The sequence below is a fragment of the Jaculus jaculus genome, chromosome 4 (genome assembly GCF_020740685.1).
Source record: "Jaculus jaculus isolate mJacJac1 chromosome 4, mJacJac1.mat.Y.cur, whole genome shotgun sequence".
In the NCBI taxonomy this organism is placed as follows: Eukaryota; Metazoa; Chordata; class Mammalia; order Rodentia; family Dipodidae; genus Jaculus; species Jaculus jaculus.
In genome coordinates this window covers 41057478-41077730 of record NC_059105.1, presented here as the reverse complement: position 1 = coordinate 41077730, position 20253 = coordinate 41057478, and the positions used below count along the sequence as shown (strand labels likewise).

At 39.8% G+C, this 20253-nt stretch overlaps 1 protein-coding gene across 5 annotated transcripts in view; it reads right to left on the bottom strand.

Moving 5' to 3' along the window:
- The window catches only part of Satb2 (SATB homeobox 2), a 206846-nt gene that overhangs the window by 22820 nt on the left and 163773 nt on the right, over positions 1 to 20253 (bottom strand). For all 5 annotated transcript variants that reach the window (XM_004653597.2, XM_045148526.1, XM_004653598.2 and 2 more), the window contains one exon: positions 15636 to 15833. In XM_004653597.2, coding sequence (XP_004653654.1) covers positions 15636 to 15833 — 198 coding nt within the window. The remainder of the gene's footprint in view (positions 1 to 15635; positions 15834 to 20253) is intronic.

The window sequence follows — 20253 nt, the reverse complement described above, 5'->3', positions numbered from 1 at the left end:
AATCAACAAAGAGTCTTAATGCATGAAAGCTGTGATTGAGAAGCTGGTCTGGATGGAAAATAGTGTGTGTGTGTGTGTGTGTGTGTGTGTGTGTGTGTGTGTAAATGATTTTCTCTACTATTTGTAAAAATGTACTTGTCCATGATAAGCTATTTTCCATGATATGCTACAAGGGTGAGGAGTTTTGAGGAAAGTCACTGGAAGTTGAGGATTCGCCTTTGCTCCTCAGTCTCTGACAGCACCGAGTCTGAGATCACAAACCACTGCTGTGATTTACCGCATCCTTCTTCAAGTTATATACACAGCCTTCCAGGCTGCCTTCAGATTTCAATTCAAAATACAGCACAGGGGAGAGGAGAAATTAGAGTATAGGAGAAAAATACCAAACATAAAACCCAATGCCTATTTCCTTTCAAGAACAGAATAATAATCACAAATGCAGACTTTCAACTCTCTAAATAAATAATCTGATTTTTAATTCCCCTCCCCCCATCCAGGCTATTTATTAATGTCATATGTCTGATCTGTGTCTTTGTAGTTCTGGAACTTATAAGTGATTCTGCCATTCCCATCTGTGCCAAGATGTTTCAGACTAGTCTTTGAAATACAGCAAGAACAGATGAATATGACATGAAGTAAGAACTGATTACATATGTAGGAGTGGGACCATGGAACACAGATGACATTACATGTTCATACAGGATAATGTGCTCCTCTGCTTCACACATGCAAGTCCACAGACACTGCGGGAGTGCAGCATGCTGTCTCCACATCTCCAGCCGGTCTGTTCTAGCAACTTAAAGTACACTACTTGATTTCTTGCAAATAAGGTGACAAGGAACCTTCTCTATTGACATGTTAGTACATATAATATGAAGATATATCAAAGACTCATCAACTGATAGAACATGATGATACATTTGATTCAAATTATGTTTTACAAATCAAAGAACTGGCCAACTTGCTTCTCTTTTCATTACAAAAGACATAGCTCTATTAACTTAGTATAGTAACTTTTAACTATTGCAGTCCCTCTCTTTGGAAGATTTTTGGATGTTTTTGTTTTTGTTAAAAATCTGGGTGCATGTTACATTTGTCGTGTGCATGTGTGTGTGCACTCACGCATGCTTGCATGCACATGTTCTTGTGTATGAGGCATACATATCATGGCATGACACATGTGTGGAGGTCAGAGGACAATCTTGGATGTCTGTCCTGGTCTTTTACCATGTTTGAGCCAGGATCTTTTGGTTGTTCATTGCATACGCCAGGCTAGGTGGCCTGTGAGCTTCAGTGGACTCTCCTGTCTCCATCTCCCACCTTGCCGTAGGACTGCTGGGATTACGGAAGCACCGTGCTGTCCGTCTTCACATAGGGCCTGGGAATCTCAACTGGGTTCTCAAAGTTACACAGCAAGTGCTCTACCCATTGAGCTACCTCCTCAGCCCGGGTTTTTTTTTTTTTCATGGAATACTTAAATAAGGATTTCTCTAAAAGTGTGTCATTAAATTATACTTACATAGAAATGCTCGGCATTGGCCCACCACAACTCCTTTCATGCCTCTGTTGTCGCACTTTTGAGTATACTGTGGACAAGAACTGCCCTCCCCCAACAAAGAGAAGAAAGCTAAGAAATATTTTTTTTATGAGAAGTCATTTGGAAATGGATGTTTGAGTTATCTAGTTCATGCCCACCTTCAAACGTTTTACTCATGTAATTCGTAACAAAAATGGGAAGATCTTTCCACAGTGGACATGTATTTATTGCATGTGTAGTTATATTAAGTCCAAATCATTGATCTTGATCTCAAGTTTAGAGTATTTAAAAAAAATACTGAGTAATCATTTAAGGCACACTGTCTTGTATCACACTTGTCTTGTCTGTCAAATCTACAAAGCAACTCTATTTATGTGTGCATATTGTATGCAGAAATGCATGTTCCAGGCACATGAGTGCAGAGGCCAGAGGACAACAACTATCACTCCTCTGCCTATTGCTTTGAGATACAGTCTCTCACTTAACCTAAGGCTCCTTGTTTGTAGGTGGGACTAGCTGACCAGGGAATCCCAGTGACTTTGTCATCTCTGCTTCCCTCAGCACTGTGTGTCATGCCTGACTTTTCACATGGCGGCTGGAGATCAAACCAAGCTCCTTGTGCCTGTGCAACGTGTACTCCTAGCTGAGCCACCTCCCCAGTGAAAACCATGCAACTATATTACCACAATTTGTTCCTCCATTTCAGTCTTAAAAATTCTCAAATATTTCCTGGTGTTTGGCACTAGGGAATCCCAAGCTACATGATTCTGCAAGATGGATCCAACCAGACATACAGGTGAGCTTTGTACATTGCTAACAGAAAGCAGAAATACCTCAAACATGAAGACTTTTAAATGAATATGTGAATTGGAAAGTTAGAAACAACTGCTATTTACATAAACTACTTCTGATATCTAGGTGATTGAGTAGGCATTTGATCATTCATCTGTGGAAACACCTGATGTTTAATATGCAATGGTGTTTGATTAAATTGACTTAATAAAAAATAAAGACATGCACAACCATGAGCTTACAAACAAAGTTAACTGGAGTTGATTCAGTTTTGTTCTGATGGTTATAGAACACTTGGCTCTGTGGCATATAAAGCCCCAGTTAGAGCCTTTGCAAGTTCTTGTGAGGAATCTCACCATGGTCAGTTGCTACCAAGACTATAGCAATCAGGTTCGAGAAGTCCTGAAAATTTTACACTCAGTTCCCATCAGCTAGAACAGGCTTACTCCAGTACCCTGACTGCTCCGTGGACTTCCTTTGCTGGACTTGACATGCCTGTCATTTTCACAATCCCTAAATGATTAAGATGACCAAGATGTGATATACAATTCCACATAAGGGCTGTGTGATTTTCAGTGAACTAGATCTAGAAACAACTTGTGAGTAAATTGAACTTGTGACCTAAGAACCGTCAAACCTATCCCATTTGCTTGATCTCCCATTCTGAGGGTCAAGCTGAGTAATAATAAAATAAATGAATTTCAGAACCTTGGCAGTTTTCCTTTAATTGAAAGTGTGCTTTTCTATTATTACAAGGGGAAGTTCCAGACTTTGACTTAATAAAACTCAGCAGTAGTTTTCAACTACATTAGATTTCCCCACTAAACAGAAACAGCTGAAAGGCCGCTGTAGGTAGGTTTGGCTATAATCATTTAAAAGTCAGTGGCTTGCTTTCTCTTGCAATAGTCATAACTATCAGTCCCATGAAAACTGACTGGATCTAAGGCAAGGTGTTTGTAATGTTATGTTGTTGCTAACTTGCTTTTCTAAGTGCATGTGGATTTCTCAGGAGCAATACATTTTTACTTTATTTTTTGTTATTGACACTCATTGAAAAAGGTAGGATCAGAAATAGATGAACCCACCCACATAATGAGTATTTTAGATAAAGCGTCTCTGAAATCACCTACTTTATGTTATAATAATTTACAAAATAGAAATTAAGACACAGAATTGTCTCATTTAAGGTTGCATACTCAGCACTGTGCCTGGGTCACCTCACTTATGGCATGCCCTTTCCCTGTCTCTCCCATTGGACCAAAGGTTTGTTGACACCAAAGATAACTTTTTTTTTAATGTAAGATGCTCTGGTTCCTAAAATAATTTAAAAAAATCCTTGGCGGGGGGTGGGGAGCAGAAACATACAGAAATGTTAAAATTGGGGGAACTGTTATGGTTCCCCACAAGTCCATGTGCCAAAGAGTTGGGCTCCAGGGTGATGCTACTGGGATAGGCTGGAACCTTTACAAGGCAGGGTGTTATCAGAGGTCCTTTGCTGACAGGTGCCTACCACTGAAAGGAACTCTGAGATCCTCTGGTATTCCCTCCTTTGTTTCCTGGCCTCTGAGGCCAGCCATTCTCTCCACTCCATGCTCCTGCCATTATGTGATGCTCCCATTCAGGGATCCTAAGTGATGGGGCAACTTGTTCTTGAACTGGAAACTATAGAACTATGAGCCAATAATATATTTTTCCCTTCAAGACCAACACAGTGCTAATGTGATAGAGGCTGATTCAATGAGACTCAAGCCTAGTTATCGCATGTCCCTTTATAACCTCATATACACAAAGAAAACTCCCAGCGATTACCATGAGTTTATGCCATCTGTTTTGTATTCTAAGCTTGAAAACATTTGCAAAGGCACTAATCAACTTTAAAATATATATATATATTTATTTATTTATTTTATTTGAGAGAGAGTGAGTATGGGGGTGTGAGAGCCTCTTGCCACTGCAAAGAAACTCCAGATGCATGTGCCACTTTGTTCATCCAGTTTTAAATGGGAACTGGGGAATTGAAACCCAGGCTGGGTAAGCACCTTTAACTGTTAGACTATCTCCCCAGTTTGTTTTTAAATATTTTTATTTACTTGCAAGAAAGCTAACCAACTTTTTGTCATATCCAATGGCATTTAATTATGCCTCTGAAGGGATTTTACTCAAAGTAAAATTCAACCCTGGACTTTTTGGTGTAAAAATCACTGAATTTATCCTTAAGATTAATAAGAACACTCTAAGATTCTATTAACATTTCAAAGGTGCCTCCCATGTAACTAGCATTTCATTTAAGCTTCACTGAATCTCAAGATTTGAATGACTGTCACTATTTCCAGAAATTGCAAACAGCCACTGCAATATCAATGACCTTAGAATTCAAGCACGCATATTCCAGTGGGCTTTCCATCTCTATCTATGGTCATAGTAGAGCCATACTTTTGGTCTACCTGGATAAACTCCTCGATTACTGATATCCCTTCAATTTCAAAAGAAAGTAAAAGAAGTCAAAAGTAGTGCAACATTCATTTGAACCTTCTATTTCTACTGCAATTTATATATATATATATATATATATATATATATATATATATATATATATATATTTAACTAGGCAGCCCAAACAGTTTTAAGGCACCACAGCTACAGTGATATGATTTCTGGATCAGGTTTGTTGATGCCATCATCATGTTCCCAGTACAGTATGTGCTTCATAACCAAAAAGGTGACTGAGACTGATGTCCGAACTCTATAGATTTTCTTGGTCTACTTTGGTTGTGGCCACCTCCAGGATTTATGACATCAACATATGTTGATTTAGGTCTCATCACTCAAACAAGTTCATAAACCAACTACTGGGAATATCACCAATTTGCATAGGGAATCCTTTCTTTCTGAAAATATGCCTTTCTATTTCTTCTTTGAAAGGAAAGCATAGGTTTCAAATCAACAATTATATATGAAGAGAAACCGTAGTAGTAAATCTAAGGAGAAACTCTCAGGCAGGCTCCTGCTGCTCTATAGCCTTTCGTCCCCATAGCTCTACATGAAGAGGGACACATTCCCAACAAGCTTCCTAAGGACCACAGCTCTATCCCAGGCACACCCAAGGAGCCAGGTGGTTTTGCTGGTATACCAACAATGAATTACTTATACAGTACCAAGCAAAATGGCCAGAGAAGTCACTCTGGGTAACAAGAATGATTATGGATTGAAGATTTTTTTTAAAATGCAGTGCCTGTCTATGTTGTTAGAGAGAAAATTAACATGAGAGTAAACATATTTACTCACCTCTAGCCCAGGCTAGCCTGGAACTCACTCTCTATTTCCAGGCTGGCCTTGAACTTATAGCAATCCTCCTACTTCTACCTCCTGAGTGCTGAGATTAAGGGGTGCACTACCACACCAGGCCTTAAAGCTATTTTTAACACCAACATTTGATTACTAATCTGCAGGCACAATTCTTTGTAGAGCTATCTATGTAAATCACTTTGGACTCCAGAATTGACTCAGTATATCTGCATGATTTCATGCCTCATTTTGTTGTTGTTGTTTTAAGGTAGGGTGTCCCTCTAGCCCAGGCTGACCTGGAACTCACTCTGGAGCCCCAGGTTGGCCTTGAACTCATGACAATCCTCCTACCTCAGCTTCCCAAGTGCTGGGGGTAAATGTATGTGCCACAATGCCCTGCCAAGTAATCTTTCTTTAAAGAATCAAAAATAGGTAATGTCATTTCTGAATGACTCAACATATTTTAGAGATGATCTCATTCTGGAAACAGAAAAAGAGATGCCACACTAGGTCAACTCAGAGGAGATCAACTCAGACTCCTCTAAGGGAGAGCAGAGGAACATGGAAGTCTGTTAAAATGCCTTCTCAGTGCAGGGGCAACTATGATATATTCAAAGCCTAGAATAGCAGGCATAGTGAATGAGCTCAGTATTTTGGTTCCTAATAGTAAGGAAGCCTGTGAGCATGAGAACTGGCTGCATTGATGTAAATAATACAGGTAATCCCATTTCTTCCCCTTACCTATGAAGTTGCATCTTGTGCTCACTTTGTGGGTGTCAACAGGAAGGGCTTCAATAGCCAAAGAGGTAAGCTACAGAGATGGTGCTGCCTCTCAAAAATGGAAAATATCAAAAGTAGACTATTACGGAAAGGAACATAACATTAATGGAAGAGCTGCCCAAGAGACCAAGGTTCCTTATGTTCCCACAGGGGAAGACTGAGAGGAGGGACTCCCAGCTGTTTGACATTCTACTTCCAATATCTAACCCTGGATGTTTAATTGGGGAAGCTGGTGTGCAATGGGTTTCAACCACTCCTGGCAGGAGCCCCATATGGTAAAAACACTGGAGCAGTTCTATGAAAAATGAAAAGCACAAAGTGAGCTCCAATTATTAAAATGATAAGCCCAGGAGAATACTAAGCTTACTCTAAGAAAAAATAAATTAAGCAGACCCCAGAAAATAATACTGCAAAAAATCAAGGTTAATTTCTCTCAGTATCTATAGCACAGTGACTGAACACAAATACATGCAGATGTCAGGGAAATGCAATAAAACAATAAGGCATAATAGTATAATAACAAACAAAGGACTTACAACTACCCTCAGGCATTGGCTTCCAACTACTAATAAGTCCACAAACTTTAAAATCAAAAACAAGTCATGTGATGCCTGGTACAATACTGGCATGAATGCTATGCAAGTAAACAACTTCTTTCTGACTGGATTTGAGGTCCATACCACAGGAGGAAATTCATGCCTGTTACTATAAACCTGTTCAAAAGAAAATGGCTAGGGACTACTGCACTTATGCTAAATGGAGAGCATGTCAAATTACCTTCTAACTATCTGTACTTGTTCCCATAGATTAGCACTGCTTGAGGCCCAGAACACAGAAGTTTCTTACTACAATGGACAGTGGTCAATGCAGAGATGCATAGCAGACAATAGGTGACTATTGTGTACTCAACTTCAAACTACTTCCTCCAAGGACTGAGGAACATCATTAAAGAGGGGATGGAAAGAATATAAAAGCAGGAAGATGAGGAGGAGAGCTGGAAAACAGTATCATTTACTTATGGCATGGTAATTACACTCATAAACTGCTGCAGTATAGAGCACAATACTGAACCTGCCATTACTTCACCATTGATGGGAGAAGGACACAAGAGACCCAAAGTAGCTAATGGCAGCTAGTGGTTGTTTGGAAAGAGGGTGTCAGGTATATCAGTGGTGTAGCCACAGGTAAGTTGCCCATTCCACAGTAAATAACCTTCACCCATGATCATGCAAGCAACCCTAATTTATCCCAATTGGTTAAAAAAGGAATTAAAGATAGATGGAGATTAATAGAAAAGAGGAAGAATATTAGTGGGAAGGAGATTAGAGAAGTTAATCAGAGGGGATAAGGTAAAAATACATGACATGCATGTATGAAAATAGAATAAATTAAATTAAGTCATATGAATCTCCCCAGAAATAAACTCTTACTAAGATTGTTAATCACATTTGCAATTACCTAGTCTGACAAGAGAGGGCTATATTCTATCAAACAGGGCTCTAACTGTCTGATCTAAGAGCAGCCCATTTACAAGTTGTGTATAGGTGGTCAGCAGCCCATCATTTTTCTACTTCTCATCATTCTTGACAGTGTTCTCATACTCTACTTTTCCAACTTCATTAAGCAATCTAGTATGGTGCTTTGTAGACTAAGCATTTGGGAAACTTAGTGGCAAGAAAGTTTGTCTGCAGGGGGATAAAGTGTATCCCCTCACATGAATGTAAGGTGGTGAACAGAAAGTGTGTATGGGCACTGAAAGCTGGGCTTGACAAAGACCTGAGAATGATGAAGACACAGAGCAGGGAACAAAGACGGGCTATGATTTTAAGGAGACAGAATTATACTTGCAGGTAATTATATGTGAAAGTTAGTAAGTAAACAAATATATAAAGTAAATGTCAAATAAGGAGACAGAAGAAAAGAATGTCAGTGATGGAAGGTGACAGAGAGAAGAGGTTGTTGTGTTAACAATGGAAATGAGGTGAATCCCAGAGCTGTACCTGCTAAATCACCCTGCTCCTACCTAACCATACACTAAGCCTTAGACCTGGAGTTTCACAAAGTTCCACCAACTTCAATTTCTTTTACTATATTTCCAGTAACTAAGAAAGAATGTCTATGATTCATCAATGAACCAAAAAAAAAAAAAAAAAACCTTTGTGAAACTTTAAGTTAAAAAATGTTATCAGAGCTGGGCATGGTAGCGCACACCTTTAATCCCAGCACTCAGGAGGCAGAGGTAGAAGGATCTCTGTGAGTTCGTGGCCACCCTCAGACTACATGGTGAAGTTCAGGTCAGCCAAAACCAAAAAAAAAAAAAAAAAAAAAAAGTTATCAGGCCTACTTTGCCCAAATGACAACATTTTTTAAAATAAATAAATAACCTATATCAAATGTATAACCTGCTAACTACAAACACTGGCTCTTTCACTAGGAAACACCTTTTTCGTATTGTTTGAAAGAAGATGAACCTAAGATGAAAATGTCTATCTCCTAAAATAAAAAGAACTGACTGAAAAAGACTTCCAAATGTCTATGTGCTTCTGTATAACACATTTTACAAATGTGAAATACTAAAGTGCTAGTTTGTAACACAGAAATCTGTACACCTGATGTGGAATAAATGTGTGTAGGACCATATAGTGTCACTATGAAGAACACCTAGCATGGCCCCTCAGGGATAGCCAGGGCTTTGGCAAGTTTGACCAGGTGAAAGCCAGATTCTTTTCATCCAGCTGCTCTCGCCTTTCATCAAATGTGGCCAGAGATCATGTGGTCTCTCCTCAGCAATAGGTTGAGGTTACAAAGCTGGAGCCACATTCAAACAGCAGGTTTTGCATAAGAGCTTGGAATGAATCCAAGGTGGAAAAAAATCTGGTAACCTGGTTAGAGAATTTGAAAACATCCTTAATTAATTAATTGGCTTATTGATTTATTTTCCTAGAAGCTGTTCCTTCAGAAGCAAATTCATAAATCAAAACATGGTGGGTAGAACTGGAGTGGAAAAGTGGGATTAAGTGCTCAGTGTAGAAAGGTAGATTTGTTTTTTTTTTAGGTGCTCTTAAGCCTTAGCAACAAGAGACAGATTCTTCAGTTGTCTCAAAAGCAGTTGATAACAAGTAGAAACTTTAGTCATTTCAGATCTTTAACATCACACCACTGAATTATAGATTTCGCTGCATGACATGTCCTATAAAACTCAGAAGCTCACAAAACTAAACCAATTCAGCAGAATGACTAAAAAGAAAACACAAGCTGGGCGTGGTGGCGCACGCCTTTAATCCCAGCACTCGGGAGGCAGAGGTAGGAGGATCGCTGTGAGTTCAAGGCCACCCTGAGACTACATAGTTAATTCCAGGTCAGCCTGAGCTAGAGTGAGACTCTACCTTGAAAAACAAAAACAAAACAAAACAAAATAAAAAGAAAACACATATGAAAGCAGCTGTGTAAAGCAGTGAACAGCTAGCAGTAAGTGTTCAGGAGATGCTGCTGGTACAATTTAGATGGCTTTCCAACACACAAAGAAGTCAGCCTGGGAAGGGTAAACAGACATGGATTTAAATTCTCACTGGGAGCAAGTGACATAACTTCTTCAAACTTGAGTTTCTCATCCATGAAAGCAGATAAAAACCAATCACTCTTGGTTTCTCAGTGAGTCAAGATGATAAAACTTCTGTAGATCTCACATTTGGAGAGCCTCATTCTCAAAAAGTCCAGATGCTAACCAGAGAAGAAGGACAAAGGAAGAGGATAGTGGGAGAAAAGAAAGGCATGGATGAGGATGAGGAGAAGGACTGTTAAGTTTAATACTGGACTTCATTCAGGGAAGAACTCAGAATTAACCCTGAATATGAGTTTATATCCTGCAATGTTATGCCACAAATATGTGTCTATTCAAGCACTTTGTGAGCTGGAGAGATAGCTCACTGGTTAAGGCACTTGCCTCCAATGCCTAAGGGCCCAAGGTTCAATTCCCCAGTATCCATGTAAAGCCAGATGCACAAGGTGGCACATGAATCTGTAGTTTGTTTGCAGTGGCTAGAGGCCCTAGTGTGCCCATTCTCTATTTATTTCCCTCCCCCCTTAAATAAACAAACAGACAAATTAATAAATAAAATGTTTTAAATATTTTATTTTTTTATTTATTTGACAGAGAAAGAGGGAGAGAAAGAGAATGGGTGTGCCAGGGCCTCCAGCCACTGCAAACAAACTCCAGACACATGTGCCTTCTTGTGCATCTGGGTTATGTGGGTGCTGGGGAATTGAACCTGGGACCTTTGGCTTTGTAGGTGAACCCACCTTTTTAAATAGGACTTTGTGACTCCATTGTCACAAGTCTCTGTCTGGAGGTTTCTCTTACATATTACTGGCTATTTTGAAGCATCTACCTCATAGACACTAGTAATACTTCAAAGTATAATAACCAAAATATTTCCAGATACTCCCAAGTGTCCTATGGGAGACAAAATTACCCTGGTTGAGAGCCATTGGTAGAAACCAATGACAGGAAGTTTGTGGCTTAGAAAATTCACAGAATTCCCTGAGCCTCAGTCCAGATGAGTGAAGGTACAATGCTGGTGTGCGGCTGTCACCACCAGGTCTCACATTCTTCTCCAACATACGGCATGGAATTTTAAAACAAGCGCTTGTCAGGAAACCACACAGCAGCTGCTCAAAATTCCTGAACTTACAAAATAAGCCATGGAAACACTGTGGTGGAAACACAGAGAGGCAATAGAGCAGACTATGCAGACCCGAACAATTTGGCAAATGCTCCCCCAATCAAGTCTGCTTGGGACCCTGGCATACCATGAGCAATGTCCTTTCTTCTTCCTGCATTCAAAGGGAAGTGTGGTCAGGGAAAGACTGGATGCCAAAAATGCCTGTGTTTTCATTCAGCTGGTGATCCTGGCTCCAGGCAAGGCTCGGTGGCTGCTCCAGTTTTTCCAATTGTAAAGTGAAGTTGGTAATAATGAATACCCTGACATAACTAGTTTTTGATTCTAAGCTGAGGATATCCATCCACTATATGGCTTCAGGTCATAATAACCATGTGCGGGAAAAATCACTACAACCACAAAAAATAACTTTGTTCCCAACCTTTTAGAGTGAAAAATAGCAGTTATTTCATTTTTTTTTCATGAGATGTTTTGGTTTGGCTTAATTTGCCTTACCATGTTTCACCTCTCCTGATCTTCCCTCTGCTACCTATATTTGCACTAGAAACACAGTATTTCTCACCTTTTCCCCAATTATCAACTCTCCAAGGTAGAGTTTTATGATTTGTTTCCCAAATCATCTCCCTTCTTCATAAAATTTTATGTCAGAGGTATGCTTAATAAATCTTTCTTTACTTCATCCCATTGGAGGATCAGAAGCTACTGTAGATTTAGGATCCTTATGCTACCAAAGATCCAGTGTTCACACACTGGGGCAATACCACCCTCAAGATGGATCCAGGGTGGGCATGGATTTGGTTTACAAAGTGTGTTCAGAGCCAAGAAACCAGTTTCTTCTCAACGGGCTTAACTAGTGCTACTGAAGAGATTTGGAATAGCAAAAAGAATCCTGAAGAATCCAGACAACTCAATCATACTTAGGAGCTGTACATTCAATGGGTACATCTGAATTCCAGAAGTATTGTTCTTCCAACATAACCAAGTCTGGGGCCGACAACATGCCTACATGGCCCCAAGCCAAAGGAATGTACTCTTAACCTTGCTCCATCTCTGAGGTGAACCATCATCAAAGATGCACTTATAAGTAAGAAATCAAAAGGCTTACACGTTATTATAAAATATATTTATATTATAAAAATAAATGGTATGTTAAAAATTAGAGCCATAGGAAAATGTGCTTGTAGATTTGCTATGGTACCTTTAGATGTGGAAATAAAACCACAAGGGCCAGGAGATCTTATACAGGCAAAGTGGCTGAGATGTGCAAAGGCTAAATCAATGGTGTGAACCTGGTGTGTGTGCATATACATGGGGTGTGGCTGATGGGGGCCTGGGTGGCAGGATGGTGTGTGCATGCTCAGTCAGAAGGGTATTGTTTTCGCCAAATGGGACTCCTGAACTTGGTGGATCATGTCTTCTGATTTTCTGGCTTGAATATAAATTTTTAAAAAAAATTTCTGTGGGCTTAACATTTTAAACCTTATGTGGGCTTAGAAAAAATACATCTACAACCAATATCGATGAGTCATTTTTTAACTCTATTTGCAAACAATTGGCAAGAAAAGTCTCCTCTCTCGTGTTACAAGAGAGGTTATGACTCTAGAGGACATGTCACAGAAAGCACCAAATGAGGAAGGTGACAGGCAACAACTACTTTGATCTTGTAAATCTGCAGGGTCCCAGGTTAGAAGACTAATCAAAAACCACTTCCTGATATCTTCACCATTTGTGAAAAATTGGGGAAGAGCATATATGAATTACCTAATGACAAATAAGTGGAATTCTTCTGTTTCCACAGAGGGAAGGACTTCTCTGGTTTTTATTATGCTGCATATATGAGCAGTCCTTAATCATCCCTGATTTCACTTATTCTTAATGATTTAGTGATGGCACATTTCCTACCTAATTAGACAAAATGAAACATTGCCAACCTAATATCACTGTTCAGATGAATTTGAAAATTCCTAAAACAGTGTAAGCAAATATATCTTTTTAAAATTCTAACTGACACAGGACACAAGGTAGTTCCTGCCCTGAATGCAACGACTTGTCTTAAGACAATGTCTTAGTGTCTTAGCATCTTTCAAATCAGTCTTCTACCAGTCAGACTGTACCAACTGTATGCAGGCTGGTTCTAGTTATTTTTCTTCATTTGTCATATTATGACTATAATAAATAATTAATTTACAGCTCTGTATTTTGCTGAAAAAACATAAATTCAGGAAAGCAGTGCCACTCAGACATAGGCACAGTGTCAACACACTTGTAATGAACTGATGTTTCATAAGGTCAGTGGCTAGGGCAAATTCAATGCAGAATAAATTTGCCTTAGTTGTAAACTCTTTAAGATCTGAGTGGCAAGCTAGGCATGGTGGCGCACCCCTTTAATCCCAGCACTTGGCAAGCAGAGGTAGGAGGATCACCTTGAGTCTGAGGCCACCCTGAGACTACATAGTGAATTCCAGGTTAACATGAGCTAGAGTGAGACCCTACCTCAAAAACAAAAACAAAAACAAACAAATAAAAGATATGAGTGGTAAGAATAAACCTTTTTATTAATTTTATTTATTTATTTAGTTAGCTATTTGAGAGAGAAGAAAGAGAGAATGGGCATGCAAGGGCCTCAAGCCACTGCAAAGGAACCCCAGATGCATGCATCCATTTGTGCATCTGGCTTATGTGGGTCCTAGATAGTCAAATCAGGATCCTTTGGCTTTGCAGGCAAATGCCTTAACTGCTAAGCCATCTCTTCAGCCCAAGAATAAACTTTTAAAGTTAAGTGAATTTGTTAGCAATATCAGAAGTCAATGTTAGCACACACAAAATGCTAAAAACTGAAAATGCTAACTTTTGCTTACCCATTAAAAAGTGTCAGCACACTCTAGTTCTGACATGTTAACACACACAAAAGAGAGCAAAAATTAAAGCAACTGACTACCTGATTCTGTGATTTATTTTGCCCCAAATAGTCAACTCTAAGAAAAAATACTGTTCAATATTCTTTCATCAACCTAAACAATGATCATTTCTAGACAAATAGCCAAGGCAGACATGGCATGGGAACTATGACCCAAATGAAAGGGCCAGTCCTCCATTGTCTTCACACACTTATATCAAAGTTCTCTGTTTCCACGAAGCCAAGTATGATGGTCCATGACTGTAATCCCATCACTAGGAACACAGAGATAAGAGGATCTCAAGTCTGAGGCCAGCTTTTTGGCCTTAAAAAAAAAAAAAAAAAAGAAGCTGTAAGTTTCTAACTTCATTGTTAATGTGTAGTTCCAATGGAAGTCTTTGGTGTGGTGTTGGTTCAAAATACATACTTGGACAAGAAGGAAGAAGTCGCAGGTTTTTCATTTGGTTGAATTTACATAGTTGATATGATCTTTACTGAGGCTATGCTAGTATGTGCTGTGAAATGATGTTGATAATAAATAAATAAATGGGAGCATCTCTTGATGCTTTCACAGTAATGTGTTCTCTAAAATAAAACTTTGGTAAGCTGTATTGGGTTCTCCAAATCTTAAAGTGTCAAAACCACTGCACCCTTGTACACTTTACTGTCTCTCCTGGTATGTTTTTATCATAAGCCACACTGTACTCTCTTCATCTTCCCTTTCTCTTCCTTTTTTTTTTTTTTTTTTTTTTTAGGTAGGGTTTCGCTCGCTCTAGTCCAGGTTGACCTGGAATTCACTATTGTAGTCTCAGGGTAGCCTCGAACTCATGGTGCTCCTCCTACCTCTGCCTCCTGAGTGCTGGGATTAAAGGCGTGTGCTACCACACCTGGCTCTCTTCCATAGTTGACATAAGTAATACATGCACATGCAGTCTTTGCTCAGCCTTCCTCTTCTTCCAGAGAAGAAAATATTTAATGGATTGGTGCCAGGTGAGATTCATGCTATTGGGCAGCAGGACAAAAACAATTCAAAGGTAAAAAATATAGAAAATTATAGAAACCCTAGTTAAGATTTACTAAAAGTAGCTGATTTTAGACTACAAACAGAGTCAGAAAACACAATTACTTTCAGAAAGAAACACTATTTGTTTCAATGAAATTAACAAAACTAAGCCAACAAAGTGTGTCACCCAAACAATGGTGGATCTCAACAAGAGAAAAGCAAAGACAGCAGAAACTGATCTTAAAACTCTGAGAACCTTTTACATTGTCTCTCAAGGATTCTGTGGAGTTCAAAGATATTCCTCAGGTCATGAGGCTGTTTCTTTTCCTACTCCCTGCCGATCAAACACACCCTGAAGAGCTTTAGATCAAAAATGACTTCAGAATGTTTTATCTGGTGAGGAGATTTCATCCTCTGTGAGTGCTCTGGCTTCGCAACCTCACAAAAAATCATGCTACCATGACAGCCACTGCCGTCAGCACTGGACTTCTTTGACACGTTTCTCTGGGGGTAAACACATACCTAGTGTCCACTGTGACAACAGAATCCTCTGTCCCTATGTACATGGAATGAACCCTCCTAAGGGAGGTGGTGAGGTGTGTCCCTCTAACCTCAGCTGGCACCGGAAGCCCTGCTGAGACAGGTGCGAGGAAGAACACTGACCTGTACTGGCTCAGGAGGGAGTTGGACCACATGCTGCATGCGCTCACTGTGGTGATGTCGTGATTCCTCCTCATAGATGACATCTCTCTCATGCTGGGGCAGGTTCAGGAAGCGGCGGATGGTACAGAGGTTCTCCCACAAGGTGCGATTTTCTGGACTTGGGTTCTCCTTCCAGCGGAGCAGTTCGCAGAGCCAGCCCTGGAGAGAAGAGGTCACTAAATTAGCCTGCAGGGTGCAGAACAGCTATAGGGGTGCCCAGTAATGTATCTCCCTTGATCATGTTTCTGTGTCAAAATTGTTCCCACCAACCTAACCAGCTACTGGAACAATCTGATACAGAATATATTCTTGATGATCTTTTGTTATTTTTAAACCTAGCTACACAAGCAAGATTAGTTGCTTATTTCTCAAAAACAAGGAATTTGCATGCCTAAACTATATTACTTTTTTTTTTTTTACAAATTATCCAATTGGTTAGAGTCCTAAGAGAATTAAAGCAAAACAAAATAACAAAAATATGTATTATGAGAGGACAAATTCCTGGAGAACAATGTCTATGTGGAAATAGCACTGAATTCTCCAGGGAGGAAATATTCTTATGATTAGTTACCCAGCAAAATACAGCCAATAGTCTGCTAGAATGGAACACAAATGTATCCATCTCTGAATGGCCTGGGCTCAAAGCCCTCCTAATGATCACCTCCCCACCACAGCCACACCTGCAGGAAGGTAGGCAGTTGGTGTGGTCACACCTGCAATTGTCTGCTTCCCAACTCTGGCATCCGGATGTTCTCTCTCTTGCAACTGCATGAGAAAGAAAATGCAATGCAAATAATGGTGGATTCTATGAAAATAATACAGGGGATGCTGTCAACATCGCTCACTGACACATGTCAAAATATTTTACCCAGTAGCTTTCTAACCCATCATTTCCAAGCTACATCACTAATTTTAAAAACAAGAACTGTCCCACATTATGTCTCTTGCAAAAAGTTGAAATTTTTCCTAAAAGGTACATAAACACAACTGACTTTGTGAAAAGATACACCCTAAACCTCCACAAATTCTATATTGTAACTTGTAAGCCAATGAAAGCTCCTGACATGCATCATAAAAGCCCCATATAATATCATAAGCTGTTGTTTGTCTAACTCTCCACTGTGTCTTCTGCCTTTACCCAAAAAAAAAAGGCAAGATTTGATTATCTCCGCTGCATCAGCCAAGACAGCAACACCAGCTGTTCTCATTGTGCAGCCTCTTCCTCACGGCCTCCATGTTAATAACCTGATCATTCCATTTTCTCCTTCAACTGCCGGCTGCAGCACCGCGAAGAGACAAAAACCCAGGCCCATCTGCAGCAGCTGTAGGCACTGAACTGTGAAGCCACTAGGGATTGATAAACTAATCTGTAACACAACACTGCCTTGTTTTTACAAGTGAGAGGCCACATTTGCGCGGACCTGATCTTTTCTTGCAATAAACTGGGAGCTTGGGAGAGTTAGAGGGTTAGGAAGAATGAAAACAAGAAATCTTATCATTTGCTTAGAAATTTTTTCCCAAGTATTTTCTTAGCTTTTTTTCTCAATCAATTAAGAGACAGTTAATAGTTAATTTTCAAGGCATCATGCATATGAAAAATCGAAGATAAATTTTTTTGTCCCTATGAGGAAGTGAATAATATTTTAATAAAAATCTCCTAGTCCCAAAGTGTGCCCTCAAGGGTTTCTTTATACAAAGGAAAGAATTCGTGAAATGGAAAATAAGCCATCTGTGGAAAAAATAAGCTCCCATTTCTCTGTCTTTTCACAGATCTGAATTAGTCTCCAACTGAACTCTTTCAAATGTTTCAAACAGGTATGTTTAACATCTCCCAGGGGAGGCAAAAGCATGGAGACCAATCACTGGATGGAAAATAAAAACAAAAACCTACATCTGTTAAAAGATGAAGTTCTGAGATAGCCAGACCTGAAGGAAGACAGCACCTGCTGTTCTGCTTAAGGGATGAACTGCATTGTGGGAAGCCGCAGCTTGAAAGGAGACAGGTGACAGCTGAGTGGTATCTCCACTTATGACACTTGGAATGTCTCGCACAACATTCATCGCCACATTTGATTTATATGCACTGTTATAATCTGCACTCATTACAATCACTTAGAACAACACTATGGGCCTCGTTACGGACTGTGCTGTCTGCCATCAGTCTTTAAGAAGTATAGTGCTCAATTTGCCCAGTGACATGCAAGGTCTTGACCTTGAAGCTATTAGGGAGCGGATTAGACACAAGTGTGATCATGTGTGCAGACATAAACAAACCAAATTAATTTCTGGCATAGGGAAGTAGCCAACAAGACCCTGTTCTTAGGGCAGCAGAGAACTTCCTCAAATCCCTCATGGCTGAACTAATAGCATGTTTAAGGGAACCCGATTTTGAAGATGAAGCACGTTCATGGTATTTAGAGGGTTATTAATCTAGTTTCCCCACAAAGTGTTTGCTTGGCTGATCAGATTAAGGGATGGAGCCTTCAACAGCGCACCCCCACCACAGCAGGCCCCAAGAAATCTGTGATACTTCACAGCCTTGGACATATTGCACCATGTGTACCCAGCTGCTTCAATAATTAGCTTATGAATGTATCAGCTGGTTCTGTGATTTTTATAAATAATAACTAACCTACAGAGCAGAAAGATTGTCAAGAGCCTTATAGGAACATAAAATCGCAAGGTACTCCTGGCTCCAGCTTGCTCTTCTACCAAATGCTTATATTCCCTGCTAGTAGAGCTCCTGTGATGCCATTTATAAATATTTATTTTGTATCTGAAATGGCGATGCATGTTTTGCCAGTTCTCTTCACGGCAGCCATGCTTTGCCTTCTCCTCACTCTCACTCACTCACTCACCCCACACATTTATGTGCCGATCGTTAGATCTCTTCTTCCACCTCATGGCCCATCTCTCCCATCATCTTTTTATTTCACACCATCTTTCTCCCAGCCCATTTGGGATGCTTATCTCTGTTTCCTCAGTAGGGCCTCTTAGTAGCTTGTTTGATGGCTAATGGATGTGTAAGGAAGTGACACGCTGTTGCATGAACACATATGTGTGTAATTGTAAGTGAACCCATCACAGAAGAGAAAAGGGGTCCCCACATTGGGATTTTTTTTTTCATTTTTATAATTTTTGCATGCCATCCAAGAAAGTTTTGCAGTATCAGGCAAAAAAAAAAAAAGTGTAAATGTCAAATAAAACAGTGACAGATGACAGTATTCTCTATTGAATAGCAGTGTTTCTGTCGTGCATGTTCAATGGGAACTCATGAATAATTAATAAACAAATCTCCTTTTTCTGTTAAAAATCTCAAATAGGGTTTTTGTTGTTGTTCCCTATGTGTTATGTGCAGCATTCTCAGAGAATTATTTTCATTTCAGAAACATTGATACAGAAGTTTGCTGATTTCCAACCTTGGCCGGCTCTGTGGCTACATGCCTCTCTGTGACTTCTCTCTTAGTCTGACTCTAAGCTCTGACTAGAGATTGACTGAATATGCATGCAGTCAGTTTAGCTCTTACAGGGTGGTAAACCTAGGATGTAATGAGTGTCAAGTGTTTCAGCACAGCTCAAAAGGGGACAGTATTCAAACTTACAGCCTCCAGACTTCACTGTCAAGCTTAGCTTTGACATTAACAACTGGGTGAACTTTAGGTAAGTGGCTGTTCTGTTGGAGTTTCTAGATGTTTAATTAAAAGGAGGACCTTAAAAAACATAGTCTCCAATTTCTGCCCTAGTCCATTCTCCTTAATCTGTCGCCTTGCTCTCAAGTCATAAGTAGCTGGTAGTGGGTTATCTGTCTCAGGATCTAAAAAGACAAAGAGGCAATGACTTTGACCAACTGGTCAAGATCAACATTGCTGGTGATGACATAATGAATGCATGAATGCCATGATACAATGCACTACAAAGGACATGACACCCTAACTGAGAAAGTCTTGCCCCAAATGCATAAATTCAGTCACATCATGAACAATGAGCAGACAAACTCAAAATGAGAGGGTCTTTTTCTCTTCAAAAGCAGCAAGGCCACAAAAGAAAAGACATGACTTGGGGAAAACACAGACTAAAGAATAAGGAAATTTATCAATTAGATCCTTGCACACACACACAAAAAAGTGGACATTGGTAGAAAAGCTAAAGAAACTAGAATAGGTTTCTATTATTGAAATGTTAATTTCCTGACTTTGGTAATTATACTATTATCAATAATTGTCTTATGATGGTCTGTGGTGTCAACATCACGGGGAGCAAGGTAAGAGACAGACAGTATATTGCAATGAGCTGTGTGTGAAATTTACAATATTTTTTTTAATAGTTTTTTATTTTATTTGAGAGTGACAGACACAGAGAGACAGATAGAGGGAGAGAGAGAGAATGGGCGCGCCAGGGCTTCCAGCCTCTGCAAACGAACTCCAGACGCGTGCGCCCCCTTGTGCATCTGGCTAATGTGGGACCCGGGGAATCGAGCCTCGAACCGGGGTCCTTAGGCTTCACAGGCAAGTGCTTAACCGCTAAGCCATCTCTCCGGCCCAAATTTACAATATTTTAATTAGTTTACAATAGGTAGTTT